Source organism: Onychostoma macrolepis, chromosome 04 (genome assembly GCF_012432095.1).
Source record: "Onychostoma macrolepis isolate SWU-2019 chromosome 04, ASM1243209v1, whole genome shotgun sequence".
Lineage (NCBI taxonomy): Eukaryota > Metazoa > Chordata > Actinopteri > Cypriniformes > Cyprinidae > Onychostoma > Onychostoma macrolepis.
This window is the reverse complement of record NC_081158.1, coordinates 35,441,109-35,466,108: the sequence shown is the minus strand read 5'-3', so window position 1 is coordinate 35,466,108 and position 25,000 is coordinate 35,441,109. Positions and strand designations below refer to the sequence as shown.

Below are 25,000 nucleotides of genomic sequence, written 5' to 3'. Positions count from 1 at the left end.
ACAGAAACATACAAACACACACTCGCTCATTCAGAAAACACACACACACCTTTCACATTTTCAAGAATTCTTCATCATAACAAAAATGGATGTTTATCTCGAGCTACTGCTTCTAAACATCACAATATAATGGAAAACTGTGATTGGCCGCTGTACATGTCAGTCCTCCTGTGGGCGGGGTTTGGCTAGAAGCAGCTGTAATTTGACTAATCTCAAAACCCAATGAGACGAGCCGAGCTGTAAAATCGACCGTTGATGATGTTCATGACCTCATCACAGGTGACCTCTGACCTCTGCAAACTCAGGACAGACTGGAGGAGTCACAGCCAGCGCTTTGAAGCGAGTGAAACGCAGAGACGTGACGCTCATGTGGAATATAAATGGATGTGAAGGTCTCCTGCTCATTCTTACCCATCAAACCTAATTGAATTCGCCGCCGCAGACGCCTGCAGGGAATAAAGAACGATTCATTTGTGTCCTCAGATAAAACCAGTCTGAATCTGAGTTTAATGAGCTGTTTACAGATAGAAAGGAATAATTCACACTGAAAGAAAAGTCATTCCAAACTCAAGTGCATTAAAGAAGCTCTATTGAGTATCATATGGACACAGTTATGATGCTTTATAGTGTTTCTGGAGCTGGATGGCCTGTCACGTGTGGAAGCGTATGGCTAGCAAAATTCAATTCAAGTTTATTTGTATAGTGCTTTTCACAATAGAAATCGTTGCAAAGCAGCTTTAGAGAAAATTGTAAGTTTCTACATTATATTTAGGAGTAGGTTATTAGTGGCGCTATGACAGAAATGTACAGTAAAATCATGCAGTTAGTTACAAATTACACGTAATCAAACGGTGAACACTATTAACTGCAATGATTATATGTTGCGATTCAAATTCAATTTGAAATGTAATATGCAAAATAGCAATGCAATTCTGTATTTAAATTTACAGTTTCCCATACATATGTGCAACATTTAGTGCAAAATGAAAATGCAATTATATAAATTACATTTGCCATTTCTTACACTAGTTTTCATATGCAAATTAAAAACAAATTTTAACGCTTTATTAGTTGCAAAATGAAAATGTATTACCCAAATTGATTAGATATGTTTAACATGTCCATGCAAAAACTGTAGCAAAATTATTTTACTAATGAAATGCATCACGTCCGATGTAGACATGGTGTAAGGTTGCAAATAGGTAAATAAGTGTCAAATCTCTTTGATCTCGTGCATCAGTCGTAGTGTAAACAGTGAGAGATCTTCAGGCAGGTGAAAAGCAAACAGTGAATATTGACCTATCGTGCGTCCTGTTGCCGAGTGTCAATGCATTTAAGAAAAAAGACCATTTGTGACCCTGGACCACAAAACCAGTCATAAGGGATTTTTTTTTTTTTACATGTATATATCAATAAATAATCTTTCCATTGATGTATGGTTTGTTAGGATCAGACTATATTTGTCTGAGATACAACTATTTGAAAATCTGGAATCTGAGGGTGCAAAAAAATCTAAATATTGAGAAAATCACCTTTAAAGTTGTTCAAATGAAGTTCTTAGCAATGCATATTACTAATCAAAAATGAAGTTTTGATATATTTACGGTAGGAAATGTACTAAATATCTTCATGGAACATGATCTTTACTTAATATCCTAATGATTTTTGGCATAAGAGAAAAATGTATAATTTTGACCCATACAATGTATTGTTGGCTATTGCTACAAATATAGCTGTGCTGATTGACTGATGACTTGACCTGATGACTGCTTTTGTGCTCCAGAGTCACATTTAGCTACTCTTTGCTGCACCTTTGGCTCAGAATGTATTTTGCTACAATTATCACGCGGTATTATGAAGAAAATGCAATCCCAGATGTCCTACGCCTAAGTCTAAATGCATAGTCACGAACAAAGAAAACATCCTGCTAAACATCTGGAGGAAGAAAGAAAGTCATAAACGACGACAGAATGATAATTTTATGGTTGAACTGCTCCTTCAAAGGGCTGAGTGTTTCATTCTTTGTGTTCACATGAGAAGGAACTGACATTCAGGCCTTCGTGAGCGAATGACCCGCTGGCGGAGAACCAGCAGACGTTTGGAGAAACATTCATAAACACGTTCATTCACACTGTGTTTCTGTCCAGGACGTCAATCCACAGACGGCACGCAGCCAGTGTGTGTTTGATGGCTTTTGCGTGCGATTGTGTGCTGGCAGCTCGTGCAAGCGGTGACTTACAGTCAAACACAGAGCCAATGTCCCACAATGCACCTGGGTCAGGCACAACATGTTGTTACAGTGCTGCTCTGATTCCAGATTTTTCAGGTTTTATATCTTACAGTCATTGTTGATGTAATTTCATTCCCTAAAGTGCTCACAAAATATACAACGTTATGCAAAAATATGTACAAAATGCACTTAAATTTCATTTAATTCATTCATTTACATTATGAACAACAACAAGCCCATTTCTGCCAAAGAATAAAATGAATAAATAAATAAATAAAAGATTGCAACTTTTTATTTCACAATTCTAGCTTCTTTTTTCTTCTTCTCAGAATTGCGAGATAAAGTCAAAATGACCTTTTATTTATTTTTTATTGTGAGATGTAGATTTTTTTTCCTAGCAGTCAGTTACATTTTGCATTTCTGAGTTTATATATCACAGTTCAGTTTGTTTTTAGCTTCCACCACAAAATAATAAATAAGACAATTGCGACTTTTTATCTCGCAATTACGACTTTTCTCGCAACTGCAAGTTCATATCGTACAATTTTATCTCAGAATTGTAGATTATCTTAAAATCGTGCAATTCAGAATTCTGCGAAGAAAACTCAGAATTGCGAAAGATCAACTAAATTGTAAGATTAAAAGTTGCAATTACCTTTTTTTTTTTAAAAATCTTGTGTCTAAAACATAAATAACAGTCAGGTTACTACAGTACTCTTGTCAAAAAGGAGACAACTTTGATAATACAGTATTTGCGCGATAATTTTGATAATATCCATATGCATGCTTTATTAAGTTAGGTAACAACACTAGATATCTGGGTTGACTGCTTTCAGTGAAAACATGTTAAAAATTCAAGAACTTTTTGGGAAAAGCGAACTGTAGTTGAATATTAGTGCTGCAGTTCAATCTTCATATAGAATCGACTCATGATTCCGAACATGTCGTAAACGAAGAATCGATGTTCTCTAACAGCAGATGTGAAGTTTAACCGCTAACACAGCTTTATGTCTCTCTGACAGAGTCCACCTACCGCCATCAGGCCAATATCGATGATGAGACGGTCAGCATGGAGATTCTGGACACCGCCGGACAGGTGCGCGAAAGACAACCATACACATCATCAATAGCTGTTTCCATCCAAAGTTACGAATTTAAATTATGTGCAAATAAAGCACCGTTTCCATCCAGGGAGTTGAAGAGAACAAAATCGTAACTTCCTGATTAACTTGCACTAATTATAACAAAGAAAAACTAAATTATCTGCAGTAGGAGAAGGCACTGTATATAATAATTTATGTATACAATAAATTACGAGTTTCAGAGCGCGCAGACGGAAAGCGGTCATGTTAACTTATTTTCGCGCAGTTCTTGGAGCTAATTATAGCGTAATGTGCGCAAAATTGGAATATCGCAAAAAACATTTGCGAATAAAGCACCGTTTCCATCCAGGGAGTTGAAGAGAACAAAATCGTCACTTCCTGATTAACTTGCGTTAAATATAACGAAGAAAAACTAAATTATCTGCAGTAGGAGAAGGCACTGTATATAATAATTTATGTATACAATAAATTACGAGTTTCAGAGCGCGCAGACGGAAAGCGGTCATGTTAACTTATTTTCGCGCAGTTCTTGGAGTTAATTATAACGTAATGTGCGCAAAATTGGAATATCCCAAAAAAACATTTTTATTAAGTCTATTTCTCTCTTTTTTTAATGTCTATATTTATTCATTTGTTTTAGTTTAAATATTAATTTATCAGACACTCATCTAAAGTGATTTACAGTCAAAGTATTATATTTTTGTTAAGGTTTTGAATTAAATGTTATTATATACTCTATTTTCACTTTAATTTTAGTTACAATTTTACTAATATTGTCGTATTTTTATTCATTTCTACTCATTACTTCTAGACTGTTTTAGCACTTGAACTTAAACTAAACAAATTTTATTTCAGCTTTACTTCAGTTAACATTTATTTCATTTCGAGTACGAACTTTTGGTCTCCTGCATTAACCACTGATGAAGCGGGGTTGAACCTACAACCCTCGTCTTTAACCGCTAGGCCACGCCCACAGGTCATGTGACCTTACTAACAGCGTGTTTGTGTTCCTCAGGAGGACGTGCTCCAGAAGGAGGGTCACATGCGTTGGGGCGACGGGTTTATCCTGGTCTATGACATCACGGACCGCGGGAGCTTCGAGGACGTGGCTCCGCTGAAGGGCCTCCTGGACGAGGTCAAGCGGCCCAAACACGTGCCTCTGGTGCTGCTGGGAAACAAGGCGGATCTGGACCACGCCCGGCAGGTGGCCACGGAGGAGGGCGAGCGTCTGGCCGCTGATATGGCCTGTGCGTTCTACGAGTGCTCGGCGTGTTCGGATCAGGTGGGGACGGGTGGAGGCGTGGCGGAGGCCTTTCACGAGCTCTGCAGGGAGATCCGCCGCAGACGCGCTGTTCAGGGCAAAACCCGCCGCCGCAGCTCCACCACACACGTCAAACAGGCCATCAACAAGATGCTGACCAAGATCAGCAGCTAAAGCATCTCTGCATATACACTGCTGCTCAAACATTTGGGATTAGGAAGATTTTTAATGTTTTTAAAGAAGTTTCTTCTGCTCATCAAGTCTGTATCTATTCGATCAAAAATACAGAAAAAAACTGTTATTTTGTGAAATATTATTGCAATTTAAAATAACAGTTTTCTATTTTAATATACTTTAAAATATAATTTATTTCTGTGATGCGCAGCTGTATTTTCAGCATCATTACTCCAGTCTTCAGCGTCACATGATCCTTCAGAAATCATTCTAATATGCTGATTTATTATCAATGTTGAAACCGTTGTGCTGCTTCATATTGTTTTTGGGACCTGTGATATATTCTTTTTTAGGATTCTCTGATTAATAAAAAAGTTTAAAAGAACAGCGTTTATTTAAAAAAGAAATTTTGTGTTATAATATACAATGCTATTCAAAAGTTTGGGGTCAGTAAATTTTTTTTCTTTTTTTTTTTTTTTTTTTAAGAAATTAATGCTTTTATTCAGGAGGGATGTGTTAAATGAATAAAAAGTCATAGTAAAGACTTACATTGTTAGAAAATATTTCTATTTTGAACAAATGCTGCTCTTTTTAACTTTTTAACATCAAAGAATCATGTTCCAAAAATCAATATGAAGCAGCACAACAGTTTCAACACTGATAATAAATCAGCATATTATTATGATTTCTGAAGATCATGTGACGCTGAAGACTGCAGTAATGATGCTGAAAATACAGCACTGCGTCACAGAAATAAATTATATTTTACAGTATATTAAAATAGGAAACCAACATTAGAAATTGCAATAAGATTTCACAATATTAACTGTTTTTTTCTGTATTTTTGATTGAATAAGAGAGAAAGAGACTCCCTTAAAAAACATAAAAGTTTAGGATCAGTAAGATTTTTAGAGCGGCAGTGTATATAACCCTCAGTTCATCTGAGATCAGGAGGAGTGTGTTTCTTCATCAGGTTTGTAGAAATGTGTCTCTGCATCAGTGTCTCAGCAACGGATGCCCTGCAGTGAATGGGTGCCGTCAGAATGAGAGTCCAAACAGCTGAAGGAAGCGTTATTATGGATTATGAACTCGTATTTTAGTTAAAAACATCTTAATGCTTTTGTCTTCTCCAGATGTTAACTGATGGACTGGAGTGCTGTGGATTATTGTGATGTTTTTATCAGCTCTCGTTCTGTCTAATTCTCACTATGAACTTGTTGGTTATTAGTATGAATATTACTGGGATATTGGCTGTGTGTTATTACTTAAAAAGCACATATTAATGTCTTATTCTGCAAAACCTTATTCTAAATCCTTAATCCGACCCAATTCTTAAACTTAACAACTATTTACTAAGTATTAATAAGCAGTAATTAGGAGTATTTTGAGGCAGAAGTCATAGTTAATAGTGAGAACTGGACTCTAATCTAAAGTGTGACCAGAATAGTTGATGCAGTTGAAAACACACGGCCTGCAAATTTATGAAAGAATTAAAATAACCATTTCGTGTCTATCCTTCTATCATTAACTTGCCGAGGTTGATATAGGATTTAGAATTAGTAGTAAGTAATTAAATCCTTTTTGGAGCGAGTCATTTGTACAGTAATCCAATTACACTGTAGAAGATGTAATTAGTAACTAGTAATTCATTACTTTTTTAGAGTAACTAGCTGAGACACTGATGCAGTGACACATTTCTCCAAATCTGATGAAGAAACACTCATCCTGATCTCAGATGAACTGAGAGTGAGAACATTTCCATTTTTGGGGAAACTATTTCTTTAACACAAGTACCTGCCAGTGTGGTTAGAAAAAATTATCTTTAAATTGGCAGATATTTGTTCTTGTTTCAAGCATGAACTCACTTCATTTTGATACATTTTTGAGAAAACAAGTTATTTTGCTTCTGAAGTAAAAGCACTGGAAACCAAGACAGATGTACTGAAGAAGCTGTTTTTTAGCAGTGTTTCTCCGTCTATGTGGTGTATTTTCTCTGCGTGTTTCTACACGGTCTGAGGCCTGTGGCTGTATATTTGTTCTTACAGCTGAACTGAAGGATGGCGTGAATCATCAACACACATATCAGCGTCTCGGATCGCTCGCGTGTTGACCTAACAGAGATATTTCGAGCCGTCAAATAAAGCACTATCCCGTTCATAATCACGGCTCTCTGACTTCAAACGAGGATGGAATGTCTCCTGATGCTATCTCGGATGAACAGACATGTTTCAGGACAGATCAGGTCCACATGTTTTCCTCCTGACTGTCACAAACTCCTGTAGATATCTGCCTGAATGACTCCGGAGCTCTATTGATGTGTACAGTAAAGACGTCTGACCCGTGCATTGTAGATTTTCTCCAGTAAAAATGTGTTTAAACCTCATGCATATGAAAAGAAAACAGCTGCTGGTTTGCATTCGTCTCCTGGTTCATCTGCAGTTGATATAAAACACAAACATCACGGTGAGATCTCACAGGTTTGTTTCTCAACAGAAAAAACGCAGACTGCTAACCTGTTAATCAGTCGATGCGCTAACTAACTCTGCAGCTTTAAACTGTGTGATCCAATCATTAAAGAGAGTTAATTCTGTACAACTGCATGACTGAAATGACACAAAAAAAGCATTTGTAATGAGACATTTCAAGCACACAGAACAGTTAGTTAATGCGTTAGTTATCATTAACTAATGACACAATTTTTTTTAAGCATTTCTAAATATAGGTTAATGTTGATTTATAATTATACTGTTTGCTGTTAATTCATGTCCATGCATAAATGTTAATGAATACAATATGAAATGTTAAAATGCATGCCTTTATTTTTTGTTTGACATCAACAGTAATGTGTTAATTAATGGTAATGAATATATACAGTCATGGCCAAAAATATCGGCACCCTTAGTAAATATGAAGGCTGTAAAAATTAATCTGCATTGTTAATCCTTTTGATCTTTTATTAAAAAAATTGGATAAGAATTTAAAATGAGGGGAAATATCATTATGAAATAAATGTTTTTCTCTAATACACATTGGCCACAATTAACGGCACCCTTTTATTCAATACTTTTGAAACCTCCATTTGCCAGTTTAACAGCTCTAAATGTTCTCCTATAATGCCTGATGAGGTTAGAGACACCTGACGAGAGATCAGAGACCATTCCTTCATCCAGAATCACTCCAGACCCTTTAGATTCACAGCTTCTTCTCTTCAGGTCACTCATGTTCTACAGGGTTCAGGTCAGAGGACTGGAATGACCAGCAGAAGCTTGGTTTTTGTGTTGTTTTGAGGTTTGTGTTTGGATTATTGTACGGTTGAAGATCCAAACATGGCCCATTATAAGATTTCTAACAGAGTCAGTCACTTATTGATTTTTATCTGTTGGTATTTGATAGAATCCATGATGCCATGCGTCTAAACAAGATGTCCAGGACCTCCAGCAGAAATATAGGCCACAACATCAAAAATACAGCAGTATATTTCATATTTTTATCCCTGTGTTCACCAAACCCATCTTGAGTGTTTGCTGCTAAAAAGCTGATTGTTTAGTTTCATCTGAGCATAGAAGCCAGTCCCATCTGAAGCTCCAGTCGTGTCTGATAACTGAATATGCTGGAGATTGTTTTGGATGAGCGAGGAGTATTTTTCTTGAAACCCTCCCAAACAACACGTGCTGGTGTAGCTGCTGTTTGACTATTTTTTGAAGGTTTTCTGACCCGAGACTCAACTATTGTCAGCAGTTCTCCAGCTGTGGTCCTCGGAGAGTCTTTAGCCGCTCAAACTCTCCTTCTCACCGTGCATTAGGACGATATAGACACACGTCCTCTTCCAGGCAGATTCCTAACATTTTATGTTGATTGTAAATTCTTAATTATTGCCCTGATGGTGGAAATGGGAATTTTCACGGCTCTAGCTCTTTTCTTAAAGCCACTTCACTAATTTGTGAAGCTCAATTATCTTTTGCTGCACATCAGAAATATATTCTTTGGTTTTTCTCATTGTGATGATGATTAAAGGAATTTGGGCTTTGTTTTCCCTCCTATTTATATTTCTGTGAAACAGGAAGCCATGGCTGGATAATTTCATGTTCATAATCACCCTGGAGTGCTCAAAACTGTGAATATGAATATACTTCAGAGATATTTTACTCATAAGAATTTCTAGAGGTGCCAATAATTGTGTCCAATGTGTATTTGAGAAAAACATTTATTTCATAATGATATTTCCCCCCATTTTAAATTCTTATTATCCAATGAAAGGTAGATTTTTGTGAATTTTTTTAAAATAAAAGATCAAAAGGATTAACAATGCAGATTAATCTTCACAGCTTTGATCATATTTACCAAGGGTGCCGATATTTTTGGCCATGACTGTATATAGTGTGTGTGTATATACAGTGTATATATATATATATATATATATATATTTAATTGACAGATATTATGGTTAACTAAAATTATAACAAACAAAAATAAAAAAAGTTACTACAAAAATCTACCTATGTTATTTCAGCTAGTAGTTTAAAGTACTAAAATAAGTAAATAAACAAACTAATAAATGAAACATAAAATCTTCACGTTTATATTAAAAAACAAAACAAATAAAAATGACAAATAATTTGCTAAAACTTAAAAACAGAAAATATAATCAAAAACTAATTCTAAAGTATAGAATATACTTATATATCTATAATTGTATATCAAAGATATTAAAATAACACTGATATATACATACATACATACATATACACACACTGGACCAATGTAATAAGCATCCAAAAACTCTTTTTTTTTTACAAAATCAAGAGTGGATATCAAACAACACAATTATTATCAATGCATGTAAAATGAACTGTCCGAGCACTGCAGAAGCAGTGTGTGTGTGTGTGTGTGTGTGTGTTGTTCTGTGTGTTGGGTGTGTCGTGTTCATACAGAGGATAATTACACACACGTCTGTCTGAGAATAGAAACCACAGAAAACCACAAACTCAACGTCAGCGTCCAGAAGCAGCAACAGAATCCCACAGATCACATTCACATTCATGCATTCAGCAGATGCTTTCATACTGTACTTTCACAATAATATCAATTTACCTAACGTAACTGCTGCTAAACGCATCTTCAGTTTGCTTTTGATTGGAACGGAATACAAGTAGTGTTCCCTTCCTGAAGGGCCCACTGTCTCCAGACACACACACACGCGCACACACACACACACACACACATAAACGCACACAAACAAACACTCACACACACACACTCACACACATAAACGCACACAAACAAACACAGACACACACACACACACACACACACACACTCACACACACACACACACACACACACAAACGCACAAACACTCACACACACACACACAGACACACACACACACACACACACACACACACACAAACAAACACACACTCACACACAGACACACACACACACAGCAAGTGTTGGGGAAAGTTACTTTTAAAAGTAAAGCATTACAATTTTACGTTACTCCCTAAAAAAGTAACTAATTATGTTAGTTACTTTTTATGGAAAGTAATGCGTTACGTTACTTGTGTTACTTTTTAAATCTGGGCAGGGCTTGTTTGTTTTTAATATAAAAAAGTTCTTCTTTTACAAACGTAGAAGCCCTTTCACACCAAAAGTGAAGTGAATGCGGCTCAGACTGAAGGAGATGTAAATCACGTCTGTACAGTAGAGGACGCTCAAACTACTCACATGAAGAATATGATCAACACTATTCAGCAATAACTAAAATACAACACAAACATGTCATTTTTGATTATTAGTATGATAGAATTGGATCATCGAAGGTCAGTAGCAAAGACATCGGTTAATAAAATGGGATTAAATACATAAATGATATTTGTCTTATTTAACATATTTAATTATTGCAGGTTTGTATAATATATTCTGAGTTTGCATTTGACTGTTTTTATTGATTTTGAGGAACACTGAATGTGTTTTGTGCAGGTGAGATGAGTAAATGTTGATATTTAGTCTAGAACTACAGTAAGATCATGTTCTTACTCCTGATTTCTCTCGACACCAGAGCTGTCACTCAACACATGAGGAACTAACTGGAGTTAATTATTTGAAAAAGTAACTCAGATATTTCCTTCTGAATTAAAAAGTAATGCATTACTTTACTAGTTACTTAAAAAAAGTAATCTGATTACATAACTCGCGTTACTTGTAATGCATTAACACTGCACACGGCCTGCAGCATCAGTGTCTCGTCTCAGCATCTGTTTGGCTCTCCTGCGGCGTCCCAGAAGGCCGAGCGACATCCTGCTGCACAAGACTGACAGCAGCTGACCTTTACTGAGACGACAGACTAAAACGAGCTGTTTCATTAACACACACACACACACACACTTAAACACACACTCACTCAGGAAACCAGCTTTAATTCCGTCTGAACGAAATAAAGTGCATTTCCTGCGCGGTCAGACGTTACCTCCAGCCTTCTCAAACATCAGCGACTTCAGACCGTGTTTTTAGGACTTCAGTAGAATGACACACACACACACACACACACGTTTGTTTTAGTGGTTTACGGGGACTCTCCACAGGCGTAATGGTTTTTATACTGTACTTACTGTATGTGCTATTGTCCTACACCAACCCTACACCTAAACCTACCCCTTACAGGAGACTACAGGCATTTTTAGATAAAAAAAAAACACCATTTAGTATGTTTTTTAAGCCTTTTGTTTTACGGGACATAGGCAGTGTCCTCATAAACCACCTTCACATTGTTATACCTCTGTCATACCCATGTTATTATACACATTTTGTCCCCGTAAACCACAAAAACATGCACTCACACACACACACACACACACTCATCGTAAGAGAAACATTCTTGAGTGGATGACATTATAGTTTTCCATTACAGGCGACTCAAGCAGCACAAATCCAGCAGAAATGAAGCTCTCGGACAGGAAATCAAGGCTCAGTGCACAGGAAGTGCCTCCGCACAATCACACAGAAGCTTCACCCAGTGTTTGGTGTTTTAGACTGATGTGTGTCACACAAACACCACACTCCATCACATGATGTCATTCCACTGAAAGGCATCATGGGATGGCAGAACCGGTCCTGGACTGAGAAAATACCTGCGGACATGCACATGCACACACACACACACACACACACACACACACACGCTTGTTTTTGTGAAAAGTGGGGACATCCCATAGGCGTAATGGTTTTTATACTGTACTTACTGTATGTGCTATTGTCCTACACCTAAACCTACATTTTGTATGTTTTTTTAAGCCTTTTGTTTTACGGGGACACAAGAAGTGTCCTCATAAACCATGTTTACGTTGTAGTACCCATGTTATACACATTTGTGTCCTCATAAACCATATATACCAGTACACACACACACACACACACAGACAGACAGACAGACACTCATACACACACACACACACACACACACACACACACACACGTCTGTCTGTCTGTCTTTCGGCGTCTCATCTTTCTCTTTGTTTACTAAGGCACTGCAGTTGCCATGGAGACCAAGGCCTTTCCTTGTTTTCAACTTCAACTTTGCATTTCTCTATGGTGACTGAGAAAAAACGCAGGAACTGCGACACACACACACACACACACACACACACACTCTCTCTCTCTTAAGCGCAGGCTCTTATCAGACATAAGGCTGCTGAATGATGTTCTTGTGGACCTTGAGAAGAATCTATGAATCAGAATCTGCAGCTGCAGTGAGTGCCCATAATGTTATATATATATATATATATATATATATGATTTTGTAAACGTTAGTGGGAAGGTTCTGAAACAAGTAGTAACATTCCATGAACGATGTATAAATAATGTGACTCATGCTGGCAAAAAGAGTCACAATGGTCAAAAATTAGTTATTTTATTTTCAGATTCCAAAGCAACATTGCATCTTTTCCTCCAGCTCTTTTCTTAATAATCATTATTATATATTAATAATCACAATATAGCTATTTTTAATTTTATCTTTGTTATTATAAATAAGAATAAGTGCAAAACAAAACAGTATACAAATATAAGAAAGAAACAAATAATGCGTTACCTTTTTCATTTTACATCTAAACAAAAGCATTCAAGTAAGAAAAGCAAATAATCAAATGCAAAAATCCCTTTAGTGTGTTCAGTACAAACAAATTCATAATTATTAAAACTACAAAAGCAGTTCAGTCGAGAGCAGCGAGTGAGTCGCTCTTTTCTTTTATCGTTAGATTAACATTAATAATATAGAATAATATAGAAGCGAGCGGAGAAAAGGTGCTCCTCTCAGAAAACGTAGCCTACTAATAAAGATACTTTTAGATGTTTAATTAAGATGAGGCCTTAATGAACTCATTTTGTGAACATTTTTCACTTTTTTTTTTTGTCTGTAGTTCATTCACACTCATTTTGCCAACACGGGTCACATATTTTGTGCTAACAATTTGAGAACATTATGAAAGGCCAGATAATGCAGAATGAACGTTGTATTAACGTTACCGGAAGAACATTCTGAGAACATTTCCTGTTAGCCGGGCACGTGATCTCTCGACTCCTGAAGCTCTGAATCGATTCCACACGAATCAAAATAATCAATGCAGATTCGTTAGAAGAGAAATGAATAAAGTGTTTAACTTGATCTTTGTGATGAAAAACTGCAGTAGAATGATTGATATTTAATATGAGTTTAAATACAGAGAAACCTCCGATGATTTTTAAAGAGGTTTTGAACAGAAATGATCTCAAGTGTTGTTGATTCTTTTTGTGGTCTTTCTCTCAAAACGGGACTAAAATCAGCCTAACCTAAAATAAAAGTAATACTTATATAATCAGAGTAGTGTCTAATGTTTATAAAAACTATTTCCTACAACAATTAGCACATATTTGTAGCGTTTCTATGTTTTCTTCAGTGTTTCGCCGTCAGTCATCTGTGTGCTGCTGCCACCCAGCGGCTCAGAGCGGAACTACTGCAACTCATATTCATTATGATCATAATGACATCTGATCTGAATAATTACAGATTAATCACAGCTGACGGTCACTCACCTGATCACGATTCACATCATCATCACCTACACTGAGTTACTCTGGAACAAATAATAGAATCATGAATGAAATATGAATTTTGTAATAAAAAATGTAGTAAATAAGTAAAAAAAATAATTAAGTAAATAATAAAAATTCAGGATCACATTCTGACCAGTGACCGATATTAACCTTCCCATTTTGAGGTGATATTTGACTCAAAGTATTTTAATTTTTTTTTACCTTTGTATTGGCTTTTTTCTAATTTTATTAAATGCATGTCATCCTTATTGTCAAATTCATTCATTTTTAATTAAAACAATAAATTCAATTCGAATAGTAAGGCATAGTAAGTTACCAATCAAATGAAATCAGTATCAACAAAATTCATCTTTGCACTAGAGCACAGAAAAGTGGCATTTAGGTATATTTACAGACTCAGAGGTGGCATGAGTGTATTTAAATTCAAAATAACAATGTTATGACATTAATGTTTTAAATGTAAAGTTTTGAATGTATGAATATTACGATTTAAATAACTGAAATGAAACAACCTTTGTCCCTGAATCATTCTTTCACTCGATTCGCTGAAGCGGCTGAATCATTCAGCTATGAAGCAAGTGATTCTGTCTTTATGGTTGGTTCATTGAATCATTGACTCACTAGATTCGTTCAAAGACGCAGATTCTTTCCTAAACGAAACACAGCTTTGTTTGCTTGGAAATGAACCAAAATCAGACCACAAATGTTCCTAAAATGCAAGTCACTGAATATTAAATTCTTGTTTGTTGTTATAACTGTTTTAAAAATCATAACTAGGCCTATCTGTATATGAAATCGTCCACATTTCCCAGTGAGCAATTAAACCAGAGTTACACCTGTTCATATTAAACACGATTGGTTTTAATAGCATTTCCATTAATCAGAGACAGAATATAAAAAATAAAATCAAAACCAGAATGAAGAGAGTTTATAACACATTAAGACACACGTGAAGCAGTGAGACACAAATACAGACGCGTCATGCCACATTTACCGCGGTAAATCACCCGAGTCAATTAGAATGAACTCACGGATCTTTGTTCTTCTGTTCGCGGCTGTTTGTTATTTCATCGTTTCATCTGCTCTCATTCACACAACCTCTGATTATTGATTTCAGCTCCTCAGACATAAATGAAAACACCTCTCACAATTCATGCAAACGTTTCTGACGACAACAACACTGCGCAACGATCCACATGGAGCTCTGAAAACAATCCGAACGAATCAAAAGAATCATATAAAAGGCTCCGCATCACAAAATCTCGAATACGTTTGATTAATAGTTTGTCGGAGGCACAGAACATGATCAGAAGAATCTCAAACACGAGCTGAAGGAATCAAGACACACGAAGCGTTTGAATCACGTGAGTCGTTTGTTTTATGGCTTCGCTGCACATGATTCAGTGCGATTCATTCAAACGGAAAGCGAACGGCACGTCAGAAAAACAGCAAATCGATTTTCACAGAACACTTCAAGAGTTTGGTCCTTTTCAAGAAGCCGAACGTAAACGTAAAATTAAACACGGTACTGTACGATATTAATGTGAATATTAATTATGAACAAAATCTCAGTGATTCGTTAATAAACTAAACATTGAATTAGATCAGAATTATAAGCGAGCGGCTCATTTAACCGATTTCAAACGCTAGTCCGGCTAACAAAAATATATTCTAAGAACGTTTTGCTAACGTTCCCATTCACGTTATTTCCAAATGTTTTCCACACTGCAAAAAAAAAAAAAAAAAGAAAAAGTAAAGAAAAAAAAGGATTTTCTTCCTTAGCATTAGTCTCGTTTTCTAGTATAGATATCTACAAATTCTTGAATTAACTCAAAGGCTAAACAAGATTATTTTTCTTACCCCATTGGCAGATATTTTTTATTTGTTTTAAGCAAAAACTAACAAAATTTGGATATTTTTTCAGAAAACCAGACATAATATCTTGTCAAGTAAATGCATCCTGATTCAAGAATTCTTAGATATTTATACTAGAAAACAAGACAAAAATACTAAGGAAGAAAATCATTTTTGCTGTGCAGTTTTTTAAATGTTCTTGTGTTATGCGAACATTAAGGAAACATTTCATCTTATTTTGCAAACATTATGGAAACGTTACTTTTGAATGTTCTCTGAACGTTCTGAACCAAAGAGTAGCGTTTAAAAAAACGTTAGATGAACGTTACACTAAAATGTTTCAGTCAAAAACATTAAATGTATATTATGTTTTTATTAAAGAACAGATAACGCATGTTCTATTAATGTTACTGGAAGAACGTTTGTTCATAGCGTTGCCGGAACGTTCTGAGAACATTCCGTGTTAGCTGAGAGTGCGGTATTTCATTGAAGTTTCATTGCTTTATATGAAATATACGCTGCACAGTATACTGTACAGATTCAGCCGAGCTGAGAAACACCAGAGATTCTGCAGAAGAACCCACAGAAGCTCAAGTAGATCGTGGCGCTTCATAAAGGGAAGATTGATGGCAGGTGGAAGACGGAGCTCTATTCCTTCACGGGAATATTGCTGCTCGATACTGGTTTGCATCAGATCTGATGATGGCTTTAGACACGCTGGAAGAGAGAGAGAGAATCTGCAGGAACGCACCGATTCACTCCCATCTGATTCATGACACACCGAATCACCGAAACACAAATCACACGAGAGACTTTATTACAGCGGCTCTCAACACTCACTATCCAACACAATATCTGAAAACTATGGAAGCCCGTTTCCGCCGCTTTGAGAAAGTTTCTCATTATTTCAAGTAGTGCTGTCAAACAATTAATCGCAAATAATCACATCCAAAATAAAGGTTTTTGTTTACATAATATATGTGTGTATATTTATTATGTATATAGAAATACATAACACATGCATGTATATATTTCAGAAAAATATGTTATGTTTATACATTATATATAGTTATAATAAAAAATATAATAATATAAATGTATATACATGTAAATATTTTCAAAATATATACAGTATGTGTGTGTATTTTATATATGTGACCCTGGAGCACAGAAGCAGTCATAAGCAGCACAGCTATATTTGTAGCAATAGCAATTGTATGGGTCAAAATTATCCATTTTTCTTTTATGGCAAAAATCATTAGGATATTAAGTAAAGATCATGTTCCATGAAGATATTTTGTAAATTTCCTACCGTAAATATATCAAAGCGTAATTTTTGATTAGTAATATGCATTGCTAAGAACTTCATTTGAACAACTTTAAAGGCGATTTTCTCAGTATTTTGATTTTTCTGCACCCTCAGATTCCAGATTTTCAAATAGTTGTATCTCAGACAAATATTGTCCGATCCTAACAAATTTATTTAGCTTTCAGATGATGTATAAATCTCAATTTTAAAAAAATTGACACTTATGACTGATTTGTGGTCCAGGGTCACATATACATAATAAATAAACACAGTACACACACATATATCATGTAATCAAAAACTTTTATTTTGGATGCGATTAATCGATTGACAGCACTGATTTTGAGAAAGTTTCTCATTATTACGAGATGTTAAGTCATTTTTACGAGAAAGTTTCTCATTATTTCGAGAAAGTTTCTCATTATTACGAGATGTTAAGTCATTATGAAAAAGTTTTTTATTATTTCGAGAAAGTTTCTCGTTATTACGAGATGTTAAGTCATTTTTACGAGAAAGTTTCTCATTATTTCAAGAAAGTTTTTCGTTATTACGAGATGTTAAGTCATTATTACGTGAAAGTTTCTCATGATTTCGAGAAAGTTTTTCGTTATTACGAGATGTTAAGTCATTATTACGAGAAAGTTTCATTATTTCGAGAAGGTTTCTCGTTATTACGAGATGTTAAGTCATTATTACGTGAAAGTTTCTCATTATTTCGAGAAAGTTTTCGTTATTACGAGAAGTCATTATTATGAGAAAGTTTTTATTATTTTGAGAAAGTTTCTCGTTATTACGAGATGTTAAGTCATTATTATGAGAAAGTTTCTTATTACTTTGAGAAAGTTTCTCATTATTTTGAGAAAGTATCTGATTATTATGACTTACAGAATCATATTTTTTCTCAACTGTGGCGGGAATGGACTTCCATAGAAAACAGATACTTCTACTGTAACAACAAAAACGCTGGTTTACAAAGTTTTAATTTACAGAAGCTAGGAGTGTCAATATATTAAAATAATAAAATAATCTATATAAAATCATAATAAATAATTATATTAAAGTGATAAACTTAAATAAATATAATTAAATAATATAAGAAAATGAACTAAATAATTTCATAAGATTCAAGAACTGGATGTTCATCATGGCTCAATAATGAATTATACGTTTCTTCCACTTGTTCGTGACAATGGAATAAGGTTTTAAAATAGTTTTAACTCACAAATTTTATTCCACTCAATATATGTATTTTAGTAACTATAAACATGTACATTTATTTTCTAACTTTTATATTGCCTCATATATTCAAGTTTTCCAAGACGGTGAGAACCCTGAAATAAAAATGATTACTGTTAAAGAAAAAAATAAAATAAGTAAATAAATAAAAATAATAATGTCAGTTTTCATCTTGAATTTTGGTTTATAAAGATTAGACTAAAATCGACATCAGCAACACTGACACTGTTATTGAAATAAACTGAACTGAATTGATCTGAATAATTACACTAGTATTGTCTTCTGTACAGCTCTTTCTGATGAAGTTTGCATCACTGATTGTGTTATTTTTCTGTTTATTTCCGTCAATCTGCTTTGAAACAATCTGTATTGTATAAAGCGCTGCAGAAATAAACGTGACTTATTTTAAAGCTTGTTTTGTCTTATTTTAAGTTGAGAGCCGCTGGTTTGTCATGTCTATAAAATCATGAGATATGGAGGATTGATGACGGCTTGTCGAAGGCGTGTTTGTCTGACGGCGGATTATTACAGATGCCACACAACTGAATGAACTGTAACTGATCAAACACACAGACGTGATGCATGTGTGTGTGTGTGTGTGTGTGTTAGTCGGAGAACAGGCTGGCGAAGGACTGGCGGAGGCTGCGGATGGTTTCTGCTTTGGCCTCGTCGTCCGTCGCGTTCCCACGCAGCGTCTCGCTGAAGGTGTTGGTGAGCGACTGCGATTTACTGCAAGATACAACGACCATTCATCAACACAGATCTCAGATCAGATACAAATCATGCAGTAACTTTGCCTCTTTTTTTATTTAAAACTTCACACACAAATCCAAGAATTGCGCAACAAAATTCAAAACGCCTCGCATCTCTTGCAAAATGAAGCACTGCATTCAAAATATCACAAACACATCTCAAAAGCAAACACCTTTGCCATAATATTAATTCCTGTGTGTTGCATAGAGAACTGTGTGTTGTGTTTTGCAAAAAGTGTTTTAGGAGTCAGAGGCTGAGAATCAGTGTCTGGTTTTGCAGATTTGGTGTGTGCTTCTGCTGTTTGAGTGACAGCTTTCAGAAAGATTTTGTGTGTAAGCAGTTGAAAAAACAGTAAAGACTCTTTAACTTATGTAGAGATGAGCAGCCGGCGTGACGAGGCTCTTACTTGAGCTGCGTGGGTTGTTTCTGGGATCCGGATCCGCCGGAGGGAATGGGTCCGGGCTGGAAGGCCTGACTGGGCGAGGTAGAGGCAGATCGGGCGCGCTGAGGAGACGCCTGACCCGACTGAGACGGAGGACCAGAGCCAGAACAAGGACCACCTACACACACACACACACACACACCTGATGAGCAGCTGCTGTAGATAAAATGAGTGTTTTTGTGATAGTGGTCTTTTCTGCTCAGCAGGGCTGCTTTTATTTGATCAAAAATACAGTAAAAATAGGGAAATATTATTTTGATTTAAAACAGCTGTTTTCTGTGTGAATATCTGTTAAACTGTAATTTATTTCTGTGACGCAGCGCTGAATTTTCAGCATCATTACTCCAGTCAATTCAGTGTCACATGATCTTCAGAAATCATTCTAATATGCTGATTGGCTGCTCAAGAAACATCTCTGATTATTATCAATGTTAAAAACATTAATATTTTTGTGGAAACCGTGACACGTTTTAATTTTCAGGATTCACAGATGAATAGAAAGTTCAAAAGAACAGCATTTATTTGAAACAGAAATCTACTGTAACATTATAAATGTCTTTACTGGCACTTTTGATCATTTTAATGTGTCCATGATGAATAAAAGTGTTAATTTCCTTCTTACCGCAAACTTTTAAATGATAATGCATCACGGTTTCCATAAAAATATTGTGCAGCACAACTGTTTTCAACATTGATAATAATCAGAATGTTTCTTGAGCAGCAAATCAGCATATTAGAATGATTTCTGAAGATTATGTGACACTGAAGACTGCAGTAATGATGCTGAAAATACAACTGCACATCACAGAAATAAATTACAGTTTAACACATATTCACATAGAAAACAGCTGTTTTAAATCACAATAATATTTCACTATTTTTACTGTATTTTTGATCAAATAAACAGCTTTGGTGAGCAGAAGAGACTTCTTGTGCAGTTTGAGTGTGTTGTTCACCTGGAACTCGTCTCGGTTGAGTTGTCTGCGGTCCAGGTTGAGTCTGCACACACACACACACACACACGTGTTAAACTCCACAGGCTGATGCTCAGGTTGAGTGTAAATGAGCATGTGACTGCGGTACCTTAGTGGACGTTTGTGGTGTGGTCACTCCCAGCAGAGCGAAGGCCATCTTACTGATGACCAGATCACAGATCAGCTGACGGTCTTCCTCCACATGCTCACCGATCAGAGGCATCGAGCTGTCCATCACCTGACCACACACACACACACACACAGCTCAGATTTACCCACTAAAGCAGAAGAAAATATATAATTAGGCTTTGCATAAAACTGAAGCCATTATTGTTGTTTTGCACTGTGAAAAATATATAAATAACATTGCACGCAGCAGAGTTACATCAAACATAAAGGTTTTGTCTTTATGTGATCTTATTTTATTTTTATTGTGTATTTATTTCATTATTTTCTTTTTTGATGTTCTGGTGTGTATTATGTTGCTCTGTATTGTTATTTGTTTTGGAGTGAAATGTGAAAATTGGAATTAAAATAATAAATAGTTTCATGACAAATTAAAGTTTAAATTCTTATTACTTCAAACAAAAAAACACACAGATAAATAAATGAATAAATAAATGCTTATGTAATATAGTCATGAAAATTATTCTGTGTGGTGGACAATTACTTATTAAAAGCATTTAAAAACATTCAAAATAAAAGCAATAAAAGCTACTGTGATGTTTACATAAACTAATCAGTGTTATTTTAGCATTATTGATATAATACTATCGTTTTTGTTAATATTTTGAATTTGATTTGATAAATATGGTTTTTAATTTAATTTTAGTTACAATTTTGTTGTGTGTTTTTGTGATTTTTAATAGGGTTTTTTAAAATAAATAAATAAATCATGTTCATTTTTATTTCACTTTCCGTTTTAGTTATTATAGGAGACATTAATTAAAATGAGAATTGTTGGCTTGGCAACTAACTGTAATAAAATAAATATAAATTTAACCAAATAAGTTTTTTTTATAATTTATTTCAGTTAACATTCATATTTTTTTCAAGTAATGAATTTTTTATGGTTTTAGTTTTAGTTAATGATAACGACCTTGCTAACAACTGTAGTTTACAGATGGGTTTTACATTATTTGAAGTAAAAATGATTATTTTTCACAGCAAACAGAGCTGATGTGCTGCAGACTGCAGTGATCATCTGCGTCCACTGAGAGGCGCTGGTGACACACACACACACACACACACACACACACACACACACACACTCAACACTGACACGATGAAGACCTGCTGCTCTACTACTGACATCAATGATTCAAACATGCTGCTTTTGTCCTTTTTATTATTATTATTTTTTAATATGTCTATATCATGGCAATTCAGGGCATTGTGGGTAGATGTAATGCACTGTGGGGAAGATCACACCTCTATGATGTAGTCCTTCCCATCTTTGCCGTGGACAGCTTTGACCGCGCAGATGTCCAGACCTCCGAATATCTCAGCGCAAGAGTCCACCCACAGACGATACCTGCACACACACAACAGACGGTCAGCTGACCACCACACACCTGCTGTGATCGATGAGTGTGCGTGTGTGTGTGCGTGTGTGTGTTTTTGTGAAAAGTCAGGACATAGATGTGTATAATGATGAGGGTATGGCAGGTATTACAAGGTGAAGGTGGCATCTCAGGACATTGACCCATGTCCCCACTTTTCAAAACGCTTATAAATCACTCAGAATGAGGTTTTTTTGGGGAAAGTTGAAATGCACAGTCTCCTGTAAGGGGTAGGTTTAGGTGTAGGGTTGGTGTAGGACAATAGCACATACAGTAAGTACAGTATAAAACCATTACGCCTATGGAGAGTCCCCACTTTTCACAAAAACGAACGTGTGTGTGTGTGTGTGTGTGTGTGTGTGTGTGTGTGTGTGTGTGTGTGTGTGTGTGTGTGTGTCAGTGTGAGTGTGATCGATGAGAGTGTGTGTGTGTGTGTGTGTGTGTGTGTGTGTGTGTGTGTGTGTGTCAGTGTGAGCGTGATCGGTGAGTGTGTGTGTGTGTGTGCGTGTGTGTGTGTGTGTCAGTGTGAGTGTGATCGATGAGTGTGTGTGTGCGTGTGTGTGTGTCAGTGTGAGTGTGATCGATGAGTGTGTGTGTGTGTGTGTGTGTGTGTGTGTGTGTGTGTGTGTGTGTCAGTGTGAGTGTGATCGGTGAGTGTGTGTGTGTGTGTGTGTGTGTGTGTGTGTGTGTGTGAGTGTGTGTCTCAGTGTGAGTGTGATCGATGAGTGTGTGTGTGTGTGTGTGTGTGTGTGTGTGTGTGTGTGTGTGTGTGTGTGTGTGAGTGTGATCGATGAGTGTGTGTGTGTGTGTGAGTGTGTGTGTGTGTGATTGACACCTGTCTGTCATGGCGATCTGCTCCAGCATGGCTGAACCGGTGTTGGCCTTCCAGTTCCCTGAGATGGACGTCCTCCTGAAACACACACACTCCATCATTCCATCACCTCATCACTCCATCACCTCAGTCAGCTTCATCACCTCCATCACCCCAATCAGCTTTATCACCTCCATCACCTTCATCACCTCATCACTCCATAACCTTCATCACCTTCATCACATCCATCACCTCATCACTCCATCACCTTCATCACCTCCATCACCTTCATCACTCCATCACCTCCATCACCTCCATCAGCTTCATCACCTCCATCAGCTTCATCACCTCCATCAGCTTCATCACCTCCATCACCCCAATCAGCTTTATCACCTCCATCACCTTCATCACCTCATCACTCCATAACCTTCATCACCTCCATCACCTCATCACTCCATCACCTTCATCACCTCCATCACCTTCATCACTCCATCACCTCCATCAGCTTCAGCACCTTCATCACTCCATCAGCTTCATCACCTCCATCACCTTCATCTCTCCATCACCTCCAGCGCTTTCATCTCTCCATCACCTCCATCACCTCATCACTCCATCACCTTCATCACCCCCATCACCTCCATCACCTCATCACTCCATCACCTTCATCACCCCAATCAGCTTTATCACCTCCATCACCTCCATCAGCTTCATCACCTCATCACTCCATCACTCCATCGCTCCATCACCTCAGTCAGCTTTATCACCTCCATCACCTCCATCAGCTTCATCACCTCCATCACCCCAATCAGCTTTATCACCTCCATCACCTTCATCACCTCATCACTCCATAACCTTCATCACCTCCATCACCTCATCACTCCATCACCTTCATCACCTCCATCACCTCATCACTCCATCACCTTCATCACCCCATCACCTCCATCACCTCATCACTCCATCACCTTCATCACCCCAATCAGCTTTATCACCTCCATCACCTTCATCAGCTTCATCACCTCATCACTCCATCACCTCCATCACCTTCATCAGCTCATCACTCCATCACCTTCATCTCTCCATCACCTTCATCAGCTCATCACTCCATCACCTTCATCTCTCCATCACCTCCATCAGCTTCATCACCTTCATCACTCCATCACCTTCATCAGCTCATCACTCCATCACCTTCATCAGCTCATCACTCCATCACCTTCATCTCTCCATCACCTCCATCACCTCCATCACCTCCATCAGCTCATCACTCCATCACCTTCATCTCTCCATCACCTCAATCAGCTTCATCACCTCCATCACTCCATCACTCAATTTAATCGTTTTATTATTCTATTTAATAATATAATCATTTTAACCATTTATATACTATAAATAATATATTTCATCGATTCAATAACTGATTAGTCATTTGTATCATATTATTGTTTTTTATATAATTTTTCCACTGTTGTTTAGTGTAATCACTTTGGGTTTCAAGGGCTGTTTGTCTTCATGATTAAGAGATAAGTGGGAATGTTTATAGATGTTGTTGTGAAGCAGTCTGGTATCACACTACTTGTTGAATTTGTGCTGGTCAGATGAAGTCTGAGCACTGAAACATACACAACTAAGATTATTCAATAAACTCCGCTCCTTTTGTATCATCATCATTTCGTCTCCTGCTTCTGCTCCTCTCTGGCTTTGCTCAGTCAACTTCTTGGCTGATAGAAGACTGTTAACACAGTTATGAGTACCAGACATGACTTGATGTTAACAGGTTTTGGTTATTAGACAATTTTGCTGACTAGTTGTTCTGTTACCAGACAAAAACGGATATTTTCTGACAGGATCTGGCGCCTGGGCTGGATCTCATATTTCTGGTGTGGAGGCATGATCTAATAGGGGTGATTCATGGGTAATTTTACATTTCAAAGCATTAGTCAATAAATGCAGTAATAATGTGGTAAAAACATGGTAACATTCAAAACTTTGCATTCCCCCCCCTTATCTACACACACACACACACACGGGTCAAGCATCTTTCACATGGCTGCATCACATCTGTCCAGTGCCACACCACTGGCGACTCTGGTTACCCACAAACCCCAGCAGACGCCAGCGCAGGGCGGGACGCCTCACACACACACACACACACACGTGTTCTCACATGTAGGCTTTGTAGTTGCTGCCGATCTTCTGGATGCGGA

The 25,000-nt window shown here is 36.7% G+C and overlaps 2 protein-coding genes across 2 annotated transcripts in view; one reads left to right on the top strand and one right to left on the bottom strand.

The window, feature by feature from the left end:
* The window catches only part of rerg (RAS-like, estrogen-regulated, growth inhibitor), a 24,948-nt gene extending 20,030 nt beyond the window's left edge, over window positions 1-4,918 (top strand). Inside the window, exons 4-5 of the mRNA XM_058774391.1 lie at window positions 3,253-3,326; window positions 4,349-4,918. Coding sequence (XP_058630374.1) covers window positions 3,253-3,326; window positions 4,349-4,768 — 494 coding nt within the window. The 3' untranslated portion in view covers window positions 4,769-4,918. The remainder of the gene's footprint in view (window positions 1-3,252; window positions 3,327-4,348) is intronic.
* Window positions 4,919-14,697: 9,779 nt separating this feature from the next.
* The window catches only part of syn3 (synapsin III), a 63,454-nt gene continuing 53,151 nt past the window's right edge, over window positions 14,698-25,000 (bottom strand). Inside the window, exons 8-14 of the mRNA XM_058774383.1 lie at window positions 24,961-25,000; window positions 22,824-22,898; window positions 21,858-21,960; window positions 20,536-20,664; window positions 20,409-20,451; window positions 19,417-19,570; window positions 14,698-18,986 (exon numbers count right to left, since the gene is read on the bottom strand). The exon at window positions 24,961-25,000 is cut by the window's right edge and continues 103 nt beyond it. Coding sequence (XP_058630366.1) covers window positions 18,863-18,986; window positions 19,417-19,570; window positions 20,409-20,451; window positions 20,536-20,664; window positions 21,858-21,960; window positions 22,824-22,898; window positions 24,961-25,000 — 668 coding nt within the window. The 3' untranslated portion in view covers window positions 14,698-18,862. The remainder of the gene's footprint in view (window positions 18,987-19,416; window positions 19,571-20,408; window positions 20,452-20,535; window positions 20,665-21,857; window positions 21,961-22,823; window positions 22,899-24,960) is intronic.